The 24,069-nt window shown below is 59.0% G+C and overlaps 3 protein-coding genes across 4 annotated transcripts in view; 2 read left to right on the forward strand and 1 right to left on the reverse strand.

The window, feature by feature from the left end:
* Window positions 1-8,214, forward strand: part of SNX8 (sorting nexin 8) — a 39,789-nt gene extending 31,575 nt beyond the window's left edge. The window contains exons 8-11 of one of the 2 annotated variants that reach the window (XM_026489000.4): window positions 1,839-1,907; window positions 3,384-3,533; window positions 3,908-4,057; window positions 5,549-8,214. In XM_026489000.4, the coding sequence (XP_026344785.1) occupies window positions 1,839-1,907; window positions 3,384-3,533; window positions 3,908-4,057; window positions 5,549-5,659 (480 nt within the window). In that variant the 3' untranslated portion in view covers window positions 5,660-8,214. The remainder of the gene's footprint in view (window positions 1-1,838; window positions 1,908-3,383; window positions 3,534-3,907; window positions 4,058-5,548) is intronic. The other variant, XM_026489001.4, reaches the window with a different exon arrangement.
* Window positions 8,152-18,205, reverse strand: NUDT1 (nudix hydrolase 1). Its single transcript, XM_026489002.4, has 4 exons — window positions 18,119-18,205; window positions 16,239-16,407; window positions 9,099-9,244; window positions 8,152-8,839 (listed from the first exon to the last, which is right to left on the reverse strand). The coding sequence occupies exons 2-4, from the start codon at window positions 16,388-16,390 to the stop codon at window positions 8,667-8,669; spliced, it is 471 nt and encodes a 156-aa protein (XP_026344787.2). The 5' UTR covers window positions 16,391-16,407; window positions 18,119-18,205; the 3' UTR covers window positions 8,152-8,666.
* Window positions 18,206-18,235: 30 nt separating this feature from the next.
* Window positions 18,236-23,827, forward strand: MRM2 (mitochondrial rRNA methyltransferase 2). The gene is made up of 3 exons (XM_026488996.4): window positions 18,236-18,285; window positions 20,172-20,461; window positions 22,638-23,827. Exons 1-3 carry the CDS (start codon window positions 18,278-18,280, stop codon window positions 23,078-23,080), a joined length of 741 nt encoding a protein of 246 aa, XP_026344781.2. The 5' UTR covers window positions 18,236-18,277; the 3' UTR covers window positions 23,081-23,827.
* The last annotated feature ends 242 nt before the right edge of the window (window positions 23,828-24,069 follow it).

Raw genomic sequence — 24,069 nt, forward strand, 5'->3', positions numbered from 1 at the left:
CTGGGCCGCTGGAGGTGCGGCTGCAGAGGGACCAGCCCGCTCTGCCCTTGGCCAGTGTCTCGTGCTGGGCTCGCGCACAGGTTACGGCGCTCCCTGGGCCTGTGTCCCTGTCTGTGAGAAGCAAGGGGCCGCGTGAGATCATTCAGACACTTCTCATGGAACCTGTTGGACTTTCCTGAAAGCTCATTTTAAAATCTAAAATTGAAGCTGTCCCGGTTGCAACGACCTAGGCCCTGGGCCCACACAGCTCCCGGTTCAACAGGTGTAGCCTCGTGGCTGCGGGGTGGGGGGCAGCGTGTGGGGTGCACTGTGAATCCCTGGGGGCCACGCAGAACAGAAACTCCGAACTCTGTCGTCTCCCGTGTTTTCTGACTGAGGTTTGGATGCCTTTGAAGAGGGAGAGAGGGCTCAGACTTCTGATGTGGTGCAAGTTCGTAGTTTGAAGGCCGCCCCCCCCCCCCCCCAGCTGCCGAGCTCTGAGATCCTCTGATAGCTTGCGGATGCTGCTTTGAACTGTGGTGTCTGAGGAAGTGCCGCTTCCTGACTATTCCTCGTGGTTTTCACGTTGAAGTGAAATCAATACAGTTTTAATGTGAAACTGGATCAAACGCCTGTCGGGACTTTCATCCAGCATGGCTGGAGTTGTGTTCACGCTCGCTGCACGAGGAGACATTCGAGGGCTGGTTTTCCCAACTCCGCTTCCGCACACCTTGGTTTCATTCTCCCCAGACCCATTAGGGGCCCCAGGTCGCTATATCCCAGCGGGGCAGCAGAGACTCACAGTGGGCTGTTTTTTCCATGCTGACAGGATGGTGGTTTGGCGTCTCGTGTGGCATCGGAAGAGAGCTGGGACCTAGCCAGTGACGTGAGCAGGAATGGCCCCTCCTGCTGCTAGACCAGGGAACCTCCGTCCTGTGCCCCTCTGCCCAGTCAGGCGGGAGCAGGGCACTTGCGGACCTCTGGTGTTTTCCTTTCCAAGTTTAAAAAACCTGGAACATACCTGTAATTTTCCCGTGACCTTATTGGCTGGAGTCTTGGCTGTGGGTGTGGGGATGAGTAGCCTGGAACCTCTGAGCTCGGCAGGTGTGAGTCCCAGGTCCCCTGAGTTGGTGGGAGAACTTGGGCGGGAGCCCCTGGCTCCCAGGGCAGTGCTTGTAACCCGGTCAGGTTCGTCTCCTCGTTTCTTCCCATCTTCTGCCTTCTGGCTGCACCCTCTACACACAGAGTCCGATGTGTGGTTTCTGAGATGAGCTTTTCATGCTGTGCCATAGCTGGAGCCCTAGAGGTTGTGAAAGGGGCTCATTTCTCTGAGGAGCCTGCTCTGCACCTGGGAGAGGTGAGGTGCTCACCAAACACCTGAGAGGTGGTTGGTGAATGGCTAGGAGGTGTTCAGCAAACACCCAGGTGAGGTGCTCAGCAAACAGCCGGGCAAGGTGCTTGACAAGTGTTGGTAGCTGAGGGACATGAGCTGTGCTAGAGCCCTTCAGGACATGTGGCTGTGAGCACAGTGTTAGTATGGACGGTTCCCAGGAAGCCAACCTAGCCGCAGCTCTATTGTGATTGGTATGCTGGGAGGTCCAGTGGTGTCGAACAGTGAGCACAAGTGGGCAGATGACCTTGGGAACCGAGGCTGTAGTTTTCATTCAGCTGCTGGGTTCTGTGGTTTCCCTGCCTTGTGCTGGGGGGCCGTTGTGTGGGAAGGGGGCTCTTCTGCAGAGCTGGCTCGTGGCTTTGGAGGGGAGAGCCAGCTCAGGGCTGCAGATGGGGGGCCCTGGCTGGGTCTGTGGGTCCTGTGGTGCTCTGTGTTGGTCACCCACCCACCCACCCTTGTTTTCTAGGGCAAACAGGAAGAGAATGACGTGGTGGAGAAATTGAACCTCTTCTTGGATTTGCTCCAGTCCTATAAAGTGAGTCTGGCCGCTCCTTGGCCAAGGACAGAGCTTTTGAGAAGGATCCATGATCTTTCAGGGGTGTGACTCCAGAGGAGTGGACGAAGAGCCGCGAAGCCAGGGCTGTGGAGGGAAGATGGGCCGTAGGCAGTCTTGCCAGTGTTATTTCCCCTTGGCGGGTTCTGCAGGTGCCCTGGGCTGTGGCCCGTGCAGGTGTGCAGACAGGCCTCTGGCTTTCCTTGGTCTGAGAATGGCGGGTGTGCGTGCATGCATGCATGTGACTGTGTGTGGGTGTGCACGTGTGCACACGTGTATGTATGTGTACGTGTGCATATGTATGCGTGCGCACGTGTGGGAATGTGAGGGCATGTACGAGTGCATGTATATGTATATGCGTGTGTGTGAGTACACGTGTATGAATGCGTGCACACGAGTGTGTGTGCACGTGCATGTATATGTATGAACTTCCATGGGCACGTGTTATGGGTGTGTGTGTACATGCGTATGTGTGCAGATGTGTGAGCACGCATACATGCGTGTATGCGGGTACGTACGCGTGTACACATGTATGCATGTGACTGCACGTATGTATGCACGTGAGCATACGTGTCTGCACGTGTGTACACATGCATGAACATGTGTATGTGTATGCATGTGTGTGTGCACGCACGTGTGTATATGAGTGTGCATCTGGGCCTGTGAGCGTGTGTGTGTGAACGTGTGTGAGTGTGCTAGGTCCCTACAAATATGTGGGGGGCTGGCCTGGCGCTGAGGCAGCTTGCCTCTTCCGTGGGCAGAGATTCTGGGTCCGACTCCAGCTGGGTGTAGAGCTGGCTTCCGAACCGTGGCAGCATCGGTGACGGGCCGGATTGTCTGTGAGGCCAGAGAATCCTTCGTGGTGAGCTCAAGGAGAGGGGCCCCAGTGCTTTGAGGAAGATTCCAGCAGGGATCTCTCTGTTAGGTTGGATGGTGGCCAGGTAGCCTTCAGATCCCAGCACTGTGATTCTCTGGCCAGTGTTTCCCACAAGATTCCTGATTGGGGCTATTTTAGGGCCCCAGGGAAATGCCAGTGCCTCGTCCTTTTGGAGACGGATCTTTCTGCTGCTGGGGGGACACAGGCTTCCGGAGACTGGGCAGCGAGGAAGTTGGAGGTCCATCTTCCGTCTTTACTGTCCGTCTTCCCTTGTGGACAGGGCCTGTTTTATGTGGGTTTTGGTTTGTGGTGCTGATTCGCACCGCACCCCTCCTGGTTCGACCCCGGGCCTGTCTCCCGAACCGCTGTTCCATGAACACTTCCTGAGCGTGGAGTGAGTGGGCGTGCGTGGGAACTGTTTCTGAAGAGGAAGGGGCTCGAGTGTGAGCAGTGCTGCCTCTGAAGCGTGTGTTTCCTAGTCTCCTGCCACTGCTCCCCTTTCTGCGCTGCCTCCCACCGGGGGAGGGTGGCCCGGGGTCCCTTCTGGCTGGTGGCTGAGCGAAGTGCCCCTCCCCCCACAGGACCTGTGTGAGCGGCACGAGAAGGGCGTTCTGCACAAGCACCAGCGTGCCCTGCACAAGTACAGCCTGATGAAGAGGCAGATGATGAGCGCCACTGTGCAGAGCCGCGAGCCCGACTCCGTGGAGCAGCTGGAGTCCCGCATCGTCGAGGTGGTTCTGGCGTGGGGGGACAGGGGGCGGGGATGGCCCGGGTCCGCCCCCAACCCCGGCCGCGCTGCCTGTGAGCAGGCCTGATGGAGCCGCTGCATGCCCGGCCTGGCTGGACCCCGGAGTGTACTTCGGGCCTGGCTCCTGAGCTTCCAGAGCGTCGCTGCCCTGGGCTGGTGTAGCGGCAGGGGGGGCGGCCCCGCGGTGCCCAGAGGAGGGCCTTGGGGATGCGTGGTTGGGGCGAGTGGCTTGGAACTTTCTCAGCGGCGATGCAGGGAAGGGCTCGAGGCCCTGGGCTCAGGGAGAGGCCATGTATTGGCGTGGCGCTCCGCAGCGTCTGCTGGGCCTGGTGCAGCGAGCGGCTCCTCTCTGTGCAGCAGGAGAACGCCATCCAGACGATGGAGCTTCGGAGCTACTTCTCCCTGTACTGCCTGCACCAGGAGATGCAGCTGGTCCACGTCTACCTGCCCCTCACCTCCCACATTCTCGGTGCCTTTGTCAACTCGCAGATCCAAGGGCACAAGGAGGTGGGTCTTCCCGCGCCTGCCCCACGCTCGGCCAGCACCTTTCTGTCTGGGAGCCTGGGACTTCTGCAGCTGGCCTTGCAGAATTGCCGGGGAAGGGTCGTGAGCTGGGGGAGCACGGGACCCTAACAGGCCTTGTTCACATCTGCTGTCTCATGTAGTCAAACGGCAATGGCAAAGTTGTCCTCGCGATTCTTGGGGGGTGGGGGGGGCAGCGTGAGACCATGAAGGAAGCCTTCCTCCTGTCTTGGAGGCATTTTGCAGTCAAGGGTAAAGCGCAGCATCCCCCAGAATTGAGAGAAGAGATGGTGGGGCTTCGGTCAGAGAAGGCAGGGGTTGGTGCAGAGCCCTGGTCCGTGTCTCCTGAGACACGGTGGCTCCTGAGCTGCTCGGAGCCTGTGCTCTGCTTGTCCAGAGACTTGGCAGGCTCTGCTGACACCTGCCTGGCCCCAAGGATCCGGAGTGTGTGGTACTAGCTCGTCTTGGACTCCTCGCTCCACCTCAAATGGGGACAGGCGCGTCCTTCTCCAGACAGCCTAGAAGACAGCATGTCTGGCTAGGGTTGAAGAAACTTGTACATGGTCGGCATGTGGTTCTGCTTTGGCCGGCCGCTGCTTTCTGACACGGTGTGTCCTGGGTCCCTTCAAGGCCTGCTGGTAGCCCCGGGAGTACAGTTACCTGCTGGAGGGGTGTGTCTCTCGGTGGCCACCTCCAGCTCCTTGGTACGGTAGGAGAGCTCAGGATCTCAGGCCAGAGTTCCCAAAGCGTGGGCCTCAGTCCCAGCTCCGCGCCTGGTGGAACTCTCTGGCCTCGGTTGTGTCATTTAACCTCTGTGGCAAGTTTACGTTTCTGAAAGGTGGTGTGTGCTACGGGCCTCCCCGGCCTCCAGGATCGGTGTGGGATCCCGAGGGTAAGGGGCTACAAGCGTGTGGGACTGCAGCGTCTGTGTCCCTGGGGAGCGTCCTGACGTGTCAGCCAGCCAGAGAGGAATGGGCTCCTCTCGCTGTGCCGGAGGCCGCCAGGGCCCCGCGTGGACTTGGCTCTGGCCCAGGGAGGCTGATCTCCGAGCCCCCTCCTCCCCGTGCGCTGGTATCTGCTTCTTAACCCGGATACCAGAGTGCAAGCGAGTGCAGGCAGCATGTCCTCCTCCCACGCACGCTGTTCATCTTGTGTTCCTCTGGTGGACCTTGTCGTGTGTGACCCGCCACACTGGCAGGGCAGTGCTGCAGAGCTGTCGGGCGGCGGGTCCCACCCGTCAGCCCGTGTGCAGGGCACACCGTTCTGTCTGGTTTCCCCGTCCGCTGTGGAGGAAGGGGATGGGAGGCAGGCCGGGGAAGGGCCAGTTGCCCTCTGGTCTGGTGGTGCTGGGGGAGTGGCACGGGGCCACCACACGGGCCGTGTCGGGGCTCCTCGGGGGTTTTACGGAGAACAACACGGGGGCATGGAGCCAGCTGGCAGCCGTTCTCATCCTGCTGTGCTCCCTGTCTCCTGCAGATGAGCAAGGTGTGGAACGACTTGAAGCCCAAGCTCAGCTTCCTCTTCGCTGGACCCAACAGCTCCCTGACCCCGCCAAGGTCCCCGCGGGACGGCGTGTCTCCTCACTAGTGCCAGAGGCCTGGGGCGCGAGCTCTGGGCGGCCTCACTAAAACCTCTTTCCAAATGGTGTGTCCCTGTTTAATTCCCTTCAGACAGCAGCTGCCCTCCGCCCACCACGGGGTCCCCGGTGCTGGGCTGACACCCGGGCCGGGTGGGGCCAGGTGGGGTCAGGGTCTGGGTGCTCCTCCCCTCATGGGGAACAGGGCTGAGGACATGACGCCAGGCCTTTTAGCGTCCATGGAAGCCACGGGGATCTGCTCAGCTGCCCCTGACCCCACCTACCCACCTGCCACACTGCCTGTGCGTTTGGCCAGGAGAAGTTGAGGGTCCCTGGAATGGTTTTCTCCTGATTTCCAGAGGGTAGGGCAGCAGGATGGTTTCCAAATAGCAGGTGCTGGGGGGTCATGTGCAGGGGCCGCCAGGGGCTTAGAGCAGTCAGGAGGGTCTGGAGGAGCTGACCCCACAGAGGGCAGGACTGTCCCTGTGTTGGGCGAGAGGTGGCTGTACCCGGCACGTCCCTGGATGCCAGCAGGCTGTCCTGGGCAGATGTGGGAGCGGCAGTGTGAGAGTGCGTGGGGCGGGGACTCGGGGGCGCTGATTTCAGAGGACAAGCCCCAGGGAGTGCTGTGGGGGCCCTGACCTGGTCTCTAGGGCAAAGTGTCCTGCGTGCCTCCCTGCGTGCACGCTCACTCTCGGACCCGTGTGTAGCCCGTGGCACGTGATGTCGGAGACAAGGTGAAGCGGTGCTTCTGTCTGTCCAAGTGCAGCAACGGCTCCGTCCTCGCAGCTGCCTGGACGCCCCTCTCTTTAGAGACCTTGAGCCTGGACGCTGGAAGGGCAGAGGAGGGTGGGCGGGGGGCGGTGTCCCAGCCGGGCTGTGCAGGAGGGGTCCGTGCCCCGTGGCTGACTCACTTTACACAACCTCACTTACTCTAGGCCCTCAGACCCCTCCTTCTAGCCTCCCTCCCGCACCCGCAGGCCCAGAGGGCGTCTGTTCAGGAGCTCTGGGGCTCGTGTGTGTCTCGGGCCGGGCGCTTCCTGCTCTGAATCCCTTTCGTGTGAACACAGGCAGGTGCTTCCCCCTAGGCCTGCGGCTCTTGGAGCGCACTGTTCCCTGGCCCCGAGCGCTGCCGGAGGAGATCTGACTGCACCACAGGATTCCTGAGATTGATGCCTCCCGGGGGCGCGCGCAGACTCGCGGGGCTTTTCCTGGGTCACGTCCACTGTGTATCCGCACACAGCATGGGGACCGAGGGTGATTTCTCTACCCGCAGACAGGTGGGCTTCCCCGAGGACACCATGCACACCACAGCCTGGTGGACGACCGTGTCGGGCCGGGACTCGGGCTCGCCCCTCGTGTGGCTTGTGCCTGTGCTGGTGGAGCAGCCGTGGGGGTGCGGGGGAAGGCCGGCTGTGCCCCACCCCGTCCGAGGCCCCGTGACCGCGGATCGTGCCTCCCTGGGCTGACGAGGAGATGGGCGGCGTATCCACAGAGCCCAGCGTGTCAGGGGCCGTTCTGGTCCCTGGCCTGTTTCTGGGCAGTGCTCGCGTTCTGACCCCCGCCGTAGAAACGCGTTCTCAGGCGCCGTGAGTGCCCTGTGTGCCCTCGAGCCATAAAGCGTGATCTCTAAGCCTCCTGTTCGTCCCTGTTGGCTGCTGCTCACCTGCCCGCAGCCGGTGAGGGACAGGCCACCCCAGGACGGTGCGGAGCCGGGGAGACACCCCGAGTAGGCCCCGCCTTGCACGCGCTGGGGCTGGGGGCACAGGTGTTGGGCAGCAGCATGAAGGCGGGAGGGCCTCGTCACCCAGGTCACTAAGGAGACTGGCAGCGTGCTTTCTGGAGAGGACCTGCAGGCGACTCCAGGTTCCCGCGGCCGCTCCCTGTGGTGGAAGCCAGGAGCCACTCCTGTCTGCAGCTCTTGCTCGCAGGGGCACTTCTGGGCCATCCCCTCCCTCCCCCAGGCCTGCAGGGAGGTCAACAGACAGATGGAGAGACTTGCTGGGGGTGGGGTCACATCCTTTCTGTGCCCTCAGCTGGGGACACTAGAGGTCACCTTTTGTCCCACACACAGCCTCCGTGTGCCCGAGCCTGGGCTGCTAGTGGACTCCTGGGCTTGGGTTTTTCTGCTCAGTGGTGTCCGGGGAGGCCTCGGGTGCCTGGGACAACGGAAGGGCCTTACTTGTCTTCCACGGCCTGTGTGGTCTGAATGCCACAGGGACAGCCCTGCTCCCTGACTCCGGCAAGGCTGGAGTGGAACCCCGCCCGGGACCTTCCAGCCGGGACCCCGCTCGCTCGCTGTTGCGTGCAGACGCAGAGCAGGAGCGGGACACGATGGCTCTGATACGGGCGCACGTGGGACTCCACCCGGACTGAGGTCCCGCTGGTCCCGTCTGCCCTCGAGGCCCGCCCTCTCGGTGACCCAGTTGGGTGTACGGAGCACTTTATACGGCTGTGGGGTCAGTTACTCCTACACCCAGTACGCTGAAACCATTCACAGATGGCCTGCATTCCAAAACTTTTATTAATAACATGAACACCCATTAAACCTGTTTACGAAAGCTGAGTAAATTGTGTGTTCTCTGCCTTCCCCCTTCCTGGTGGTCAGAGATGTGGACAGCCTCTGGTGCGTCTGACCAGGGTTTTACACCTGGGCCAGGGCTTCCTCAGTTTCCCCTTGATGGAGCGGTGGTAAGCAAGGATACAGCTGCTCGCCCACGCTGGTCCCACCCAGAGCCCGTGGCACCACCCAGAGCGGCGCACGGTCCTCCAGCTGTCCCCTCTACCCCACTCTGTCCCAGGGTGCGGTCACAGCCCCGCCATCTGGTGGCTTCCTGAGGACAGGCCTGGGCTGGCCGTGCTGGGGTCCCGCGAGGAGTGTGAAAAAGGTAAAAGGTCTTTATTTTCACCTCCGCCCACCCCACCCTACCCCACCCGTGAGATGCAAGCCCCGCCTCGGGGTTCAGTGAGCGGGTGACGTGGGTCCCATGGCCCGCAGGGCCCAGCGTGCTTCTGCCTCTAGACCTTGTCCACCTCACGCAGCGTGTAGTCCAGGATGGTGTTGGGACCCTGGAACTTGAAGTACCCCTGGAATTTCTTCTTCTGAAGCAAGAGGGGAAACCAGTAGCTGTCGTCGGGCCACATGTCCGCAAAGGGGATCTGGTCCAGCTGGAACCACCGAGGACGCATCTCTGCAGCGGGTGTAAAGGAGAGAGCATGGACGTCCCACCTGCGCTCAAACTGCCCGTCACTGAGCAATGACCAGGCAGGTCTGTGTGAGGAACCGGATGTACTCTTGGGTTCAGTCCTCCCGGCTGTGTCACTGTGTCACTTTGTGGAAGAGGAACAAGGCTCAGAGCTAGGTGCTAGTGCAGTGCCTGCCTCGCGGACCTGGACCTGGCTTCCCCTCGCCCGCGGGGGTGGGGAGAAGGGACGGGCTCCAAGACTCACCATCGCTCTCCACGGGCGTCCCCTGGACACTGTCTGTGCAGAAAATGTGTACGTCCATCAGCTCAGGCTCGCCCACGAACTCAAACACGATGTGTCCCACCTTGTGAAGTGCTTCCACAGTCAGACCGCTCTCCTCCTGCAGCTCCCTGCGGGCGGGGCAGGCGACACGTACAGCAAGGCCGTGGGGAGGGCAGAGCAGCAGGGCCACCACGGGCACACGCACACTTCCAGACCTGGCGGGACTTTGCAGAGCCTGTGAGCCACGGGGCAGCCCGGGCCTGGCTGAGCTCAGCTGCCTGGGGGTCACGGGAAGTGGGCGGCAGAGCTGGGAATCTGCCACCCTGTCTGGCTCCTGCTCTTCCTGCGGGGCAGCGACAGCCACATGGATGCTGCTCTGGGGGCTGCAGGCTCCGGGAACCTGGGCCCCGAGCCCGAAGAACCCCCACCCTCGACTTGTGCTCAGAACACAGGATCAGACTGCAGGTTTCCATCGCCTCCCAAGGGGACACCCCAACCCTCCAGCCGGCTCCCCCGCTGATCATGGGACAGGTGCTTCAGGCCTCCTCCCAGAGACCCCGTCCCCACCCGAGCACAAGCGTGATGCACGATAGCAGAACCAGGCTGCCCCTGAACATCCTGATGCTGGCGTCTGTTTCAAAGTATCCCCCAAATCACATATTTGCGGTAGACGTGGCCAGCACCCCTGGATGCCTCCCTGGAAGGAGCCCTTGTGCCCATTTCTGGGTAATCTTTGGGCCGTCTCCTTCGTGCATCCCTTCACGTGCCCGCAGATGTGGCGCACGTGTTTGGCACCAGGGCACCCCACGCGGGAGCAGAGCACCCCCCACACCTCACGGTCAGTGTCCCAGCTGGTGTGGGTCACTGGATGGGAACAGCGGCCACCTTTCTGGTCATGAGGCAGCGGTGAGGGGCAGCTTCTCACACCCCGTCCAGCGGCTCAGCCGGCTCCTTCACTCAGCGTTCACGCAGCCAGCGTTTGCCAGAGGCTTTGTGCTCGGGACTCTGGGGACCCCCCCCAACATGGCAGCCGCAGAGCTCCGTCTGTTCCTTCCTGAGACAGTCTCGCTTCCCTACTGCCCTATATTTATTTTTGTTTCTGTAAGCGTTCTAATTATGCCTGACCATTTATAGTTGTATGTTAAGATTTTTTTTTGTTTTAGCTTTGATCTCCAAGTTATGTTCGGAACACAATTCATAATTGCTTCCTGTGCCTGGAACGAGAAGCCAGGGAACCACTTTGCTCATTAAACACACACGCAGGGGCGCCTGGGTGGCTTAGTCGTTAAGCGTCTGCCTTCGGCTCAGGTCATGCTCCCAGCGTTCTGGGATCGAGCCCCGCATCAGGCTCCCTGCTCAGCGGGAGGCCTGCTTCTCCCTCTCCCACTCCCCTTGCTTGTGTTCCCTCTCTCGCTGCCTCTCTCTCTGTCAAATACGTAAATAAAATCTTTAAACACACACACACACACACACACACATTGGGTCTCAGCGGTCTGATTCCAGTAGTTGCCTTCCTCCGCTCGGAACCCACCCTGAGCTCCCGGTAAGGCCTGCAGGAGTCACGTGAGCCAGCTGCCACTGCAGAGCAGTCCCGAGTGGGTTTGAAAGCTGGGATTTATTCACTGCTGTGGCTAATTAAAGTTAGACTTGACCTAAAAACAAGAATGTGTGTTTTCACTTGGGGGGTGCAAATGGCTCCCCAATGAAATGTCCTGGCACCCCACGGGGCCTCCCCCAGCCAGCCCTCTGGCAGCAGGCGGGTGGGGCTCGCTTTGAAAAACTTCACCTAGTGATTTAATGTTTTGACTAGTTTTGGTTAATCTTCCCCGAACACACAGCAGTGCACGAAGTACCGATAATCTCACTTCACAGGCTGGGGTAATTAGCGGGATGACAGTTTCAGTTTTGCCGAAGTGTCGGACTGTGTGTGATGCTCAGCTTCCCAGATGGCAGAGAACGGGATGAGTCGCGCATTACACAAAGGGACAGCAGCCAAGTGTCTGGGCGGGTGCGGGGGGCTCCCCTGCAGTGCCGGGGCTCTGTTCAGCCGCTCCTCCGGGGGTTCTCTGAACACGGCGCTCTGCAGTCTTGCCGGGGGCGTCAGGAATGCTGGCCAGACACGGGGGGCCCTCCACCCACCTCAGCTCAGACCTGACTCTGACAGGCCCCAGGTCCCCAAGTGCCCGCAACCCACCGCCTCCCAAGAATGCTATCCTTGCTGCTCCTACGGCTGCTCCCCAGGGATGACCACTCGCGTGGACGTGGCCACCCCAAGCGTGTGGGTGAGGACGGTATGTCAGCCCAGCTCTAGGCCTGCAGACAGCTCCGGGATCCGTAAGGGCGCAAGGGGAGTGCGGCGGATAAAGCACGTGCCAGGCTCCCCGCAGAGGCCACCCCGGCTCACTTGCCTGTCAGAAGCCTGGACAGCCGTCGTGGTCAGTCATCCTTGTGGCCTGTGGGGCCCTGAGACCCATCTCAGCCTGCTCCCAAAATGGAGTAGAAAGTGCCGTCTGGCCTCTCCCTCTCACCCCACAGGGGCAGGGGCACAACTCTCCTTTGTCAGAGGGGTCCTGACCTCCGGCTCCGTCCTAGACACCGGGTTGGTACCCCAGTGGCCCTGGAGAGAGGAGATGGGGGTCCCAGAGAGTGCTTGTCGGAGCTGGCCCTGAGACCAGGAGCCGGTGTGGTGCCATGCGGCCCACTGGGTGGTCGGTGTGTGGCTCTGGGGCTGACCTTTGGCCCTCGACCTCAGGGTGAGGCCTGTCCCTGCCATCATGAACGATGTCTGTAGCACGATGGCCTGGCCCTCTGCTTCTGAGTGTGGAAACCGTTCCTGCCCCGTGGCCATGGGAGGACGTCATCCAGGGGGAGCATGCTGCCTGCAGGGGCACGACAAGCCCGTGGGGATGCCCAGGGGGTCGCCGGGAGGCAGCGGCCTCCACGGCTTCACTCGCTGCATGAGGCCTCCAGAGTGCGAACGAGCCTCTGAGGATGATGAACCCCTTTATAACACAGGCGTGAGTGGGTCCGACAACAGTGAAAGGTCGCCGATTTCGTGAGGGCTCTGCGATCTGTGGTGAGGTCAGGACAGAGGGATGAGTCGTGGGCCATGTGACTACGCTGCCGGCGGCCTCTAGGTCAAGTGAGCGTCTAGAGCCCAGGGCCCAGGGCAGCATCTGGCCGGCTGTGCCAGACTCCTTCAGTTACCCACCCGGCCGCGGGATGCCTCCGAGGGCCCCCGTGTGGCACTGGGGGCAGCGGGATGGGAAACGGACGTCAGGCTCTGTGTCACATCTGCCCTGTGATTACGCCAGAGGGGGCTGCGGGGCCGTGAAGACGTGGTCTCTTCAAGAAATGATGCTGTGGCAGCCAGACATCTGGATGGATGAATCTCTACTCTCTGCCTTACATCTTACCCCAAACTCCATTCCAGGTGGAGTAGCAATCTAACATTCCTGAACATTCGAGAAGAAAACTTAGGGCAACGTCTCCTTAAGCTTGGAACAGGCAAAGATTTCTTTAAAAGGATGTAGAAATGATGCCTGTAGAGAAAAAGCTGCATATGGGATCCCACTGAAGATGAAACTTCTGCTCTTCGAAGTATCACTAAGAATGAAGAGGACACTTGCAGAAGACTGGACGTGGCCAAGGAAAGACTATGAGCCGGAGGCATCTCGACAGAACGGCCAAGAGAGCGGCGGTCGGAGAAGACTGAACAAAATATCAAGGGCGTGGGGCAGCGAGGAAGCGTGGGAGCCACGCCAACAGGAACGCCGGCAGAAGAGAGAGGGACGGAAGACATGGCTGGGAATGTCCCCGAATTAATGTCAGACACCAAACCACGGGTCCCGGGAGCTCAGCAGACACCAAGCAGGACAAATGCCAGACACGTCACCTTCACAGTGTAATAAATCAGAGACAAAAGATCCAGGGACACCTGAGCAGCTCAGTCGGTCCAGTGTCCGACTCTTGACTTCGGCTCAGGTCATGATCTCAGGGTCCTGGGATCAAGCCCTGCGTCAGGCTCCCTGCTCAGTGCGGAGTCTGTTGGGATTCTCTCTCCCTCTGCCCCTCCCCCTCAACACACACTCTCTAAAATAAAGCAAATAAATCTTAAAAATAATAAAAAGATCTTGAACGGAGCCAGAGGAAGAAAGCACCTGCCCCCAGAGGAACAGGGGAGGAGTGGCATCTGACTCCTCAGACGCCGGACGGGCGGGAGCGGGGAGTGAAATAGCCAGGGTTCAGAGAAAAAACAAAACCGCCAACCTAGAATTCCGTACTCCCCTTCCCTTCAAAAGGGAAGGAGAAATAAAGACTTTGTCAAAGAAAAACCGAGGGACTCTATCACCAGCACACCTGACTCATGACAAATGTGAAAACGAGTTCTTCAGAGAGAAGGAAAGGAAGAGCTCAGAGCTCGCATCTGCACAGAGACCGCAACAGCACGGAAGGCTAAGTGAAGGCGAGAGGAAACAGTTTTATTTTATTTTTTACAAGATTTTATTTATTCATGTGCGAGACAGCACGCGCACAAGCAGGGGGAGTGCCAGAGGCAGAGGGAGAAGCAGGCTCACCGAGGAGCAGGGAGCCCGATATGGGACTCGCTCCCAGGACCCCGGGATCATGACCTGAGCTGAAGGCAGACGCTTCACCGACTGAGCCACCCGGGCGCCCCAGATGAAACAGTTTTAATTGTTAACCGACTGTCCAAAGTAACGGCGACGATGTGTCCGGTTACTCACACCCGCCGCTACATAAAATGAACAGTGAGGGTACAGGGCCGGGGCCGGGCTGGGGCGTCTGTGGTCCCGGGGCGGGCGGGTCCCCCGTGGGACAGGGCAGCGTCGTGTGAGAGCACACCTGGGCTAGCGGCTAGTCCGGACGGACTCCTGGAAAGTGCTCAGTTAAAACCACAAAACTGAGAGAGGGACAGGAACACAAACACAGGAACACAGAGCAAGGGTGATAAGCAGAACAGGTATGAGCCCACCCGCGGAGTCTCTACTTGGAACATCCGTGGTCCACACGCTCCCACGGAAGACAGATGGCCGGAGTGGATCAAACGACAAGACCACCTGTCTACACGGAACCACAATGGCTATAAAGATGACAAGCGTGAAGTATAAGACGGTGAAGATTGAGAAATACAGACTAAAGGTAAATGGAGACAACCACACCATGCTAACACTAAGCAAAGGAAAGCAGGAGTATCCGTCTGAGTTTCAGACAGTCCGACCTCAACGCAACAACCGGTGTCGGGAATAAAGCAGGGTATTGCGTACCGGGAAAGGGTCCCCTTCTCCACGATACCGTCCTCAACACGTACGGGCCTCAAAACAGAGGCCAACTAACAGAACTGCAAGGAGAAACAGATGAATCTGCTGTCCCAGCCAGAGACTTCAAGCAGAAAGTCATAAGGATGTTAAAATGTGTAAAGAACTACAAATCCCCAAGAAAAAGACAGGCAACCCAAGTTTTAAAAAATGGACGAAAGACTTGGGCAGATGCTTCACAAAGACCAGACATCCAGGCGGCCCCCAGACGTGGCACAGGCAGGACACTTCAAGCCCTCGGGCGGACCGGTCCCTCCAGTGAGGCTGCAGTCAGCGGCACATGGTGCTGACGTCTGGAAGGGGCGGAGCTCCTGTACCTTCTGTGGGCGGCCCTACAGGAGCAGGACCGTGGGGCTCTGCACACTGTCCCCCCCCCCCCGCCCCGGGGGGTGGCCCCCACGAGAGCCGTCACGGCACCTGAGACCCGGGACTGTTGACGGCGGTGCCACTCGTGGCTGCAAACGGGGAACAACCAGCGGCCATGGCTGGTGCGCGAGCCGCGTGACGCTTTAGAACAGGCCATTGTGCAGGTGGCCCTCTCCATCTCCTGATCTATGTGCTGGCCACACGAGGGCCCGTTTCTCAAACACTCCCGGGTGAAGACAGGTGCAGGCCGACTTCGGGACCGGGGTGTGTGCAAGGCCTCTGGGCCTGGCCTCACGCAGTCTTGGGGTGCAGGGACGGCGGGGAGAGGGATCATTAACTGTGAGTGGCAGGGGGGCCACTGGCAGAGACGGGAAGACTGTGGGGGCGGTCAGCCAGGCAAGTAGCCTGGACGAGCGGGGTGGGTGACAGCTGGGGGCGTCTGAGGGGCAGTGGCGGGAGAAGGGTGAGGCTGCACCACGTGGGGGCTCCACGGGTGACACGGGAGGTGGGTTTAATGGTACCGGGCACTTTAAAGGGACCTCATGCATGAGTGTGAGACAGAGACCCAGACCCAGGTTTGAGAACGTCGCCTGGGGGCTGTGGGAGAATGGAGCCAGGAGAGAAAGGGCAGAGCAGGAGGCCAGGTGGGAGGCCCATCAACAGGGATTCGAGTTCTAGCCCAGGGACAGCACGTGCCTCCTCGTCCTGAGAACACGCGTTTCCTGCCCGATCCTGCCTCAGAGACTGGACATTTCTTACATGGGTTGTCATGTTTAAAAAAACCCCCGAACTCGAGAACCACCGGGCTGTAGTGCCTGCAGCCTTCTTCCCTTCCAGAAGCCTCACTGGTATGTGTGCTGGGCTCTGTTCTCCGCCCCAGGGAGAGCGGCCTTAATTAAGGTCGCCAGCTTTCTTCAGATTGACATCAAGAGTGGCAAAGGTTTGCGTAGCGCTCTGGCATTTACACACACCACCTCCTTCTACCCGCACGTGCCTATGAGGAGAACGAAGGGAAAAGGGCTTGAAATCGGAGAGCTGTGTGATGGCAGGCAAGCTGCTCGACCTCTCTGGGCTTCGCTTCTTGCTCTTGGGAAGTGCTGAGGATTAGCGGACAATGTGTGCTCGAAAAGGCTGAGACAGAAACGCTTGTCATCGGCTCCCCTGAACAGACCAAGACATCCAGTGATGGGCCAACCCCTTGGCTGGAAGAAGACATGTGCACAGCCTTGACCCCCTCTCCATGTCCCCAGCAACACCTAGCAAGTACCAGCACTCACCGCCCTTCCACACCCTTTACCAGAGGCAGGAGCTGTTACTGTTACCCCATTCTGCAGATGAAGGAACTGAGGCCCAAGGGCTCTGTAATGAGCTCCAGTCTATCCCCTCGGGAGCTGGTTGTGTGGTCAGCCCCCCCCCTTACCTCTTGGCCCCGTCCTCAATGGTCTCTCCGTCTTGAACTTTGCCCCCAAAGCCATTCCAGCGGCCGGCCCCGAAGCCTCGCTTCTTCATGCCCAGGAGCACCCGCTGAGGCTGCAGCACAAGTACCAACGTGTAGAGCCTGGCGGCGCCCATGGTCCCCCGGGGACCCCCTGCCAAGAGGGCTGGGTCAGCTTGACCTGGGTGCAGACGTGGTGTGGATGGAGGCCAGGGGCCAGGTGAAATGGGAACGTGCCGTGGAAGGCAGGGAGGAGAAGCCTGGTATGTAATCTCCCAGCCCTGCCACACATGGCTCGTCTCAGTGAACGAGCGCGCGCTGGGGCTAGAAAGAGGCTTGGCTCTCCGACCCAGTGGCTGCAGTGCCCAGACCCTTGGCAGGAGATGGCCACGTGAACCCTTGCCCCGCCTCAGCACAGAAACAGGAGGACAGTCCACCCCCGGGCACCAACATAACCATGCAGGTTAGCCCGTGGTTCTCGGGGCAGGCTTCTAGCCGTGGCCTTTTCATCAGTGGGGTCATCTTCTGGCCTATTGGGATCTGCGTTCTGCACCTCAACAGTAGCAGACCTATAGAGTCCCAAGGAGCACATAGCTCCTGACGGGGGAGAGCCCGCCCCACAGGGCTGGCTGTTCCTCTGTCCTGTCACAGCTCACAGTCTGCTCACAGCCCTTGCTGCTCTGGGATCTGGGACTGGAGCCACAAGGGCCCCTCCTGCTCGAGTGGGTGAGCACTTCCCCCGGTGAAGTCTGGGAGGCAGCTGGAGACATGGTGGAGGACCAGGGGCAGGTCCCCCATCCATGCAGCCCTAGCGCAGCCTGGGGCCCACCAGACACAAGTCACCCACCCTGGGGACCAGCTGGATGACACGCAGGAGCAGGGATCCTTCCGGGAAGTCCCTGTGTCTGAGACAAGGCACCTTCAGCGGGGTCCTGGCTTTGGGGGTGGGTGTCTGTGCCTGAGCCCGTGTGCCTGCGTCCTTGGTCGTGAGGCTGACGGGTTCATGCCCAAAGCCCCGGCTTCCCCCTGAGCTGTGTTGATGAGCGGGAGGATATTGGGAGCATCAGCTATCACTTAGGAAGTACTCGCTATATGCTTCTCAAACGCTATTCTATTTAACAACTCCATGAGCTAAGACTTGCTCTCTCCATTTTCGGAGGAAGAAGGGGAAGCTGGAGGCAGAGTTGGACCCAAGGTCAAAGGGCAGACTCAGCACCTGAATCTGGGTCTAGTGGCTGCTGAGGTCCAGCTGGTGCACAGATGCTGTAGCAAGCGGCCTGGGTCCTCAGCCTATGTAATGTCAGGGGCTGGGGGGCTGCCTCCGACTGGGCAGCCCTACCTGTTAGCCATGGGGCCCGAGTCAAGGCACCTGTACACTGAGGCCCCTTACCAGGGCTCTAAGAGACAATATCCGCTATCCGTAGAGCGCCAGGCACGTCTCACACAGCGCGGGGGCTTGGGACATCACGTCCCAGGCCCCGAGACCCCCCGTGGTCCCGGATCCTTCTCCTCTGACCTCTGCTCACCTGGCACCCCGCCCACTCCCTCCCAGGTTCCCCCATCACCCGGCCAGCCCCTTCCCCTCCCCGCCCCCCCCCCCAACCCCGCCAGCCCTGCCCTCCTCTCCCCCCCCCTTGAGTCCCTGGCCTCCCCCCGCCGTTCCTGGCCCTCCTCTCCCCGGCTCCCCGAGCCCTGCCCTCCTCTCCCCGGCACCCACCCCCCGTCCCCGCCCCTCCTCTCCCCGGCCCCCCCCCCCCCCCGGTCCCTGAGCCTCCTCTCCCCGGCCCCCCCCTCCCCGGTCCCTGACCCTCCTCTCCCCGGTCCCCTATCACCCGGCCCCGAACCATCCCCTCTCCCCAGCTCACCTGACCCAGGCTCAGCTCCCGGGCTCTCGCGACCCGCTTCTCCAATCCTGCGTTCCGCGCGCGCTTTCTGAACCCGGGCGCCGCTTCCGGGGGTCGTGGCCTCGGACCGGAAGCGAGTCCGGTACTTCCGGCGCGGGCGGCCGGAGCAGATCTGCCTCCATGGCTCAGTGAGTGAATCTGTGGACTGGGAGGTGGGCGCGGTTGTGGCGCGCGGTCGGCCTTTATGGAGCGCCTGCTGCAGGCGTGCGGGAGGAGGAGGGGCCGGGGTGCGTCTCTGGCTCCGTCCGCGGAACAGGGGCGCGGACGCGGGCATCCCGGGCGAAGAGCCTAGGAGAGGGGCTTCCAACTCGAAGCCAGTAGTCGGGACGGCTCCCCAGGAGCGGCGGGCGGGCGAAGGGGGCAGTGACTGGGGGGCTGTAGGTGGGGGGCCGCGGAGAGCGGATGGGGCAGGTGAGCTGGCGCTGCAGGTGGGGGGTGGGGAAAGATTTGGGGGCAGGTGAGGGGGCGGTGCGGGTGTGGCGATGCGGAGAGCGGAGGGGGCAGGTGAGGGGGCGCTCCAAGTGGAGGGGAAGCTTGCGAAGGGCACAGCAGGTCTGAAGGCTGTGGCACAGGGCTACCATGAGTGCAGAGTGTGGCTGAACCCCAGACGTGGGTTGGCGCTGGAGATCAGATGCGCAAATCTGCAGGTCTCAGTGTGTGTGACTCTGCTTTCCAGCCTTCCCCCCCCTGGGAGTTGGTTCTGGTGCCCAGGACCGCTCTGTGCTCCTCCCAGGAGACCCCTTAGGCTCTTTGAAGGCAGCGGTTACAGTTGCTGTGTTCAGATCTTGCCAACACGCTTTGGTTGTTGAAGGGGCTTTGGCCTGGAGCCATGGGGATGATGGTAGGCTCTTTCCATCAGAAACATGGATGCAGAACTTAGTTTGTAGGGTTGTGCTGAGAGCTCATGAAGGGGGACGTTCTGGGAGCACCTGGCAGTCGATAAACTTAAAAACTTGGCTTTGCCAAAGAGACTTGGAAATCGTCCTGCACCTGCTCGCACAAGTTGAGTTCAGTTGTATGAGGCAGTGTGACTGGTAAGGCCCTGTGCTGGCCCTTGCAGCCGTGGAGCTAAGTAAGGTAGGGTCTGTCCTCGGGGGGTTCTCTCGCAGTCCTGTGGAGCCCAAGGAAGGGTGTGTACCAGGCAAGCAGGAATGTTACCTTTCATTAATATTAGGGGTACTATTTTTTTTTTTAAAGATTTTTATTTATTTATTTGACAGAGACAGGCAGCGAGAGAGGGAACACAAGCAGGGGGAGTGGGAGAGGAAGAAGCAGGCTCCCAGCGGAGGAGCCTGATGTGGGTCTCGATCCCAGAATGCTGGGATCACGCCCTGAGCCGAAGGCAGACGCCCAACGACTGTGCCACTAGGCACCCCAATATTAGTGGTACTATTAACCAGTTACTGGAAAATGTTGGTTGACACAAAGTGACTGTCAGTGACGTTTGAGTCTTCTCTGAAGACTTCCATGAGTGAAAGATGCTCCTTCACTGCAACATGATGCCTGCTGTGCTCGCTTGCTTGGGCGCCACGAGAAAGAGCCCCAGACCAGGCAACTGGGACAACACAAACGCCCGCCTCACAGCACTGGGGGCTGGGGTCCCAGGTCAAGGTGTCGACAGGGCTGGTTTCTCTGAGGCCCTTCTCCTTGGCCTGTAGTTGGCTGCCTTCTCCCTGTGTCCCCCGTGATCTTTCCTCTGTGCACGTGTGTCCCAGCTTTCTTTGATGAAGACACCAGTCACATTGGATTCGGACCCACCCATTTGCCTCATTTTAACTGAACCACTTCTGTAAAGATCAGTCCTATTTTGAGGTACCTCGGGTTAGGATTTTAACACACGAATTTGGGGAGGGACTCAGTTTACCCCATTCCACCTGCTTTCTGGCTGGGTAGCCTTGCCAAGTCTCCTCCCCTCTCGGGTCTCTGGGCGCTGTCTCTAAAAACACGTGGGTTCAACCAGGGAGCTTGCCTATCTGTGTGATGCCAGCCTGTTTGTTCCCTTTTTCTCCACCAGGTCCTTGAAGCTGATAGGCACGTCCCTTCAGTGTCGAAGGTTTCACACCGCCGGAAGTCACTCCAAGGGTCGGACCGGTGCTGAGCACCTGTGGCTGACGCGCCATTTGAAGGACCCATTTGTGAAGGCCGCAAAGATGGAGAGTTACCGGTGCCGAAGTGCCTTCAAGCTCCTGGAGGTGGACGAGAGGCACGGCATCCTGCGGCCCGGTCTCCGGGTGTTAGACTGTGGGGCGGCCCCCGGGGCGTGGAGCCAGGTGGCTGTGCGGAGGGTCAACGCTGCAGGCACAGGTAGGGCCTCTGACCTGGGTCTGGAGGTGTGAGCCAGCTGCCTTCCACCAGAGGATTCGGGGTGGCCAAGCCACTTGGAGAGGAAGCTCAGAAGGTTCTGAGTTGCTTGTTCAGTAGTAAGAAGGGAGAAAGTGGGACGCTGATGTTTTCAAAGTGACAGACACGGTAGAAAGCTGTAGTGAAGATTTAAAGCACCTCAGATCACACCATGTCCATATGTACAGCAGTGCGTCGGTGTGCCCCTTTCCAGAATTTGTTTTTGCAAGCATAACTACTTACATATATTTTCTTTTTCAAAAACACTAGTATTCCGCATCCACGTTCTTCTTGCTGATTCGAAGCCTTAATGGAGCTGTTTTTTTTCACGTGTTGATTTATTGACATCTTTCTGCAACAGCACAGCTGAATCAAGCCCAGGGGTTTCCAGGTTCTGGTCCTTGAAGCCCTGGGTGTCCCTGAGGTCCCGCTAGGGCTGCTCTGGGAGCACCCGTGACTGGGGCTCTGGGTTCTCCCCTCTGGCTCAGCCTGAGGGACTCAGCTTTTGCCATCTTATATTTTAGGATTTCGTCAAAGATTTTCTATATGAAAACAGTTCCCCTGATTAATCAACAGGGAAGCCTGTACCCTCAGTTAGGAAACCACGTGTCCTTTGAAATGCTTGTGCAGCTCTCCAGAGGACAGCTGTCGTGTGCCGTTCGGCCAGCCTCCTCTTGGGCACCAGTGGGGCTCCCAGGCCTAATGCAAGTGTGCACCCCGTGGTGCTGAGCATCCCTCCCCATTCTTTCCTGCCGTAAAGTCAGGGGTACCACCATCCCTGGCATTATACGAAACATGCCGATTCACAGGAACCTCTCTCCGACACGCAGAGTGAGGGCACTGTGCCCGTCGTCCTAATGAAAAATGAGGTTCAGGAGAGTTTGCTGATCTGCTGAAAGCAGAGGCTAGGAGTGCTGCTCCCTGGGTTCACGACAAAGGTCCAGCCTCGTAACTACAGGTGGCATATCTCCAGGGGCTCTAGAACAGGGAAAAAAATGTTTTTAGCTCAATAAATATTGCGTAAGTGAATTTGTGTCAGAGACTTCAGTTCCTTTTCCTGCCACTGAGCCTATCCACGGACCCAACGAGTGATCTCAGTGCTTCCTGTCCCCGTAATTGCGCTTCAGGAAAATGGCCAAGTTTAACCTGTAGGCAGACGTGGCAGAGGCAATGAGTGTGGGCAAAATGGTTGGGTTTCTTTTCCTTCCAGAAGTTGCAATAATGCACCCAAAGCCATTTGCCTATGGACCCTCCCCGAGGTTATAGCACATGGGGTATCAAAGGAAAGAAAGTCAAGTGCATAAATGAAATGTGGGATGTCCTCCCTTCCAGGGCTGCAGATGGTAGTCTTCCCTTTGAAAAATGTGCTCTGCAAAATACCTGACTTCCAGTCTTTAGCTAGAAGGGAAATACACGCTACCCCTCCATGGAACAGCCTCTGCTAAGCAAGTCTGTGTATGCCTGCACCTGAACTGGTTCCCCTGCGGGTACTGGGAGAGCAGGGGCCCTCCCCGCTGTGGGGGAGGGCTGTGGGGGACGGCACGGACGGGGACACCAGGGCCGCGAGGAGGGAGCTGCGCGTCTGGGGGCCGCCGTCCTGCAGGCACGAGAGCCTGCTCGGGGCCAGTGAAACAGTGGCATCTCTACTGCGTAACCGCTGCTGCTGAAACCTGGGTGAGCGGTCAGGTCCTGGACCTTGTCTTCCACCTGTCTCTATCCCCCATCTCTTGGCTCGTTTCTGGTAGGTTCTGCATTGAAAGACATGGGAGTAAGCTGCAGAATGGACATGTTGATTTATTGTGAAGGAACTTTATGTATTAGTGTGTCCTTTTCAGTTCTAGTTTGGCAGAAAGGCCGCTCAGAGGTGAGACCCCCTCACAGGGAGCGGGCCCTGGGAAGGGGCATGACGTCAGAGTTGGAGTCCTGCGCTTCCCTGGGCCCCAGATTCCTCCCATGCGGAGTGAGGCTGGCCTCTCCCTGCGCCACGTCTGTGTAGACGGAGAGAGCTGGGGAAGGGCCTTGTGTCCACATCTTTCATGTTTGCTCCTGTCCTTTGTCCTGATTTTTTGTTTTTCTATTTGTATTTCTGAGGGACAGTTCGTTGTGTAAATAAATAACGGACTCACTCTGTCTTCTTTAGATCCCCGTGCTCCTGTTGGCTTCGTGCTTGGGGTAGATCTTCTTCACATATCCCCCCTGGAAGGAGCAACTTTTCTGTGTCCCGCTGATGTGACCGACCCGAGAACCCTCCAGAGAATTCAAGAACTGCTTCCTGGTGGGAGAGCAGATGTGATTCTCAGTGACATGGCACCCAACGCCACAGGGATCCGGAGCCTGGATCACGACAGGCTCATTGGCCTGTGCTCGTCCCTTCTGGACACGGCTCCACGTGTCCTGCACCCTGGCGGAACATTCCTCTGCAAAATGTGGGCCGGAAGTCAAAGCCTGGCGTTTCAGAAGCGACTGACAGGGCAGTTCCAGAACACCAGGACGGTGAAACCCAGAGCCAGCAGGAAGGAATCGTCCGAGGTGTACCTCTTGGCCACCCAGTACCAAAGAGGGAAGGAGTTTGCGGAGGACTGAGGGTTTCTGCTGCCGTTTCCGGGCCTTGTTCACTGCAAGTGTTCTTTGAGCTCTTGCCCGGAGTGTGGCTGGGGGGAAGGGGGGTGGGTTCAGGGCTTGATCTGGGATGCAGCAGGCAGGACAAGTGCGGGGCCTTTGTTTTAAGCCAAAAACACACAACAAAACGATATCTGCTGGCCAGGATGATCAGCAACAGTCTCTCGAGCGTGACCTATAAAGAGGACGTCATGAAAGAGAGGTAGGCGGAGAGGAAAGGATGAAAAGACAGTGGGAAGGAGCCGGCGGTGCACGTGGGCCTTGGTGTAACCTTGATGTGACTCCTGCCACAGACTGTTCCCATGTAATGGAGAGAGTCTCCACCCTTGCCCCCCCGGCCCACCAATACCCAGGCTTCTCCTTGTCATTTTGCTTATACAGTGTAGCGTGTGAACTTCAACCTGGGGATTAATTTCCGTCTCTGGTGGACGATGTGTTCGCCCCGTCCTCAAGTAGCAGGAGTTCCCCGCAGTTAGGGAAGACATTTGGTATGAATTGTGCAGGGGGCGGGTGTGCTTTGGTTGCTGGAATCCTGGGGGCTCCCAAGACTGGTAGTGGCCAGAACAAGCAGCCACTTGGAATGTGCATCCATTTCCTTTCACTCTCTTCCATGAGCTTGATGCAGCTTTACAGGACATGTAGATTGTACGATTTTAAGGGATTTCCATGCTTTTAAGTTTGTTTTTATAAAAATTGGTTTCTTCAAAGCCATTTCCTGGAGGTGTGCTCATCCCTAAAGAAGAGTGTATTGACCATATCGCTGATTGAATCCCAAGGATAGGGCTGGGGGAGAGCCTAGATAGATACCCATAATCTCCACCAGGGCCCGAGGACTCAGTCCAGCACTCTGAAGTGGGCTGGAGGCCGGATTTAACATTTTTTCTTTTTATTTTTGGTTGTAGTCAGTTATGTCCGAGACTCCCCTGTCCTACCCCCAGCACATCCCCGTCCCC

The sequence above is a fragment of the Ursus arctos genome, unplaced genomic scaffold (assembly GCF_023065955.2).
Source record: "Ursus arctos isolate Adak ecotype North America unplaced genomic scaffold, UrsArc2.0 scaffold_2, whole genome shotgun sequence".
NCBI classification, from domain to species: Eukaryota; Metazoa; Chordata; class Mammalia; order Carnivora; family Ursidae; genus Ursus; species Ursus arctos.

What these genes read in the sequence shown, in the direction of transcription:
- MRM2 (XM_026488996.4), top strand. An exon ending in GGTCAACGCTGCAGGCACAG is followed by an intron (nt 20,462 to 22,637) that starts GTAGGGCCTCTG and finishes TGTCTTCTTTAG; the next exon opens with ATCCCCGTGCTCCTGTTGGC.
- NUDT1 (XM_026489002.4), bottom strand. Translation starts at nt 16,390, where the DNA reads ATGGGCGCCGCCAGGCTCTACACGTTGGTACTTGTGCTGCAGCCTCAG. An exon ending in ATTGAGGACGGGGCCAAGAG is followed by an intron (nt 9,245 to 16,238) that starts GTAAGGGGGGGG and finishes CCCCGCCCGCAG; the next exon opens with GGAGCTGCAGGAGGAGAGCG. An exon ending in GACGCCCGTGGAGAGCGATG is followed by an intron (nt 8,840 to 9,098) that starts GTGAGTCTTGGA and finishes CACCCGCTGCAG; the next exon opens with AGATGCGTCCTCGGTGGTTC.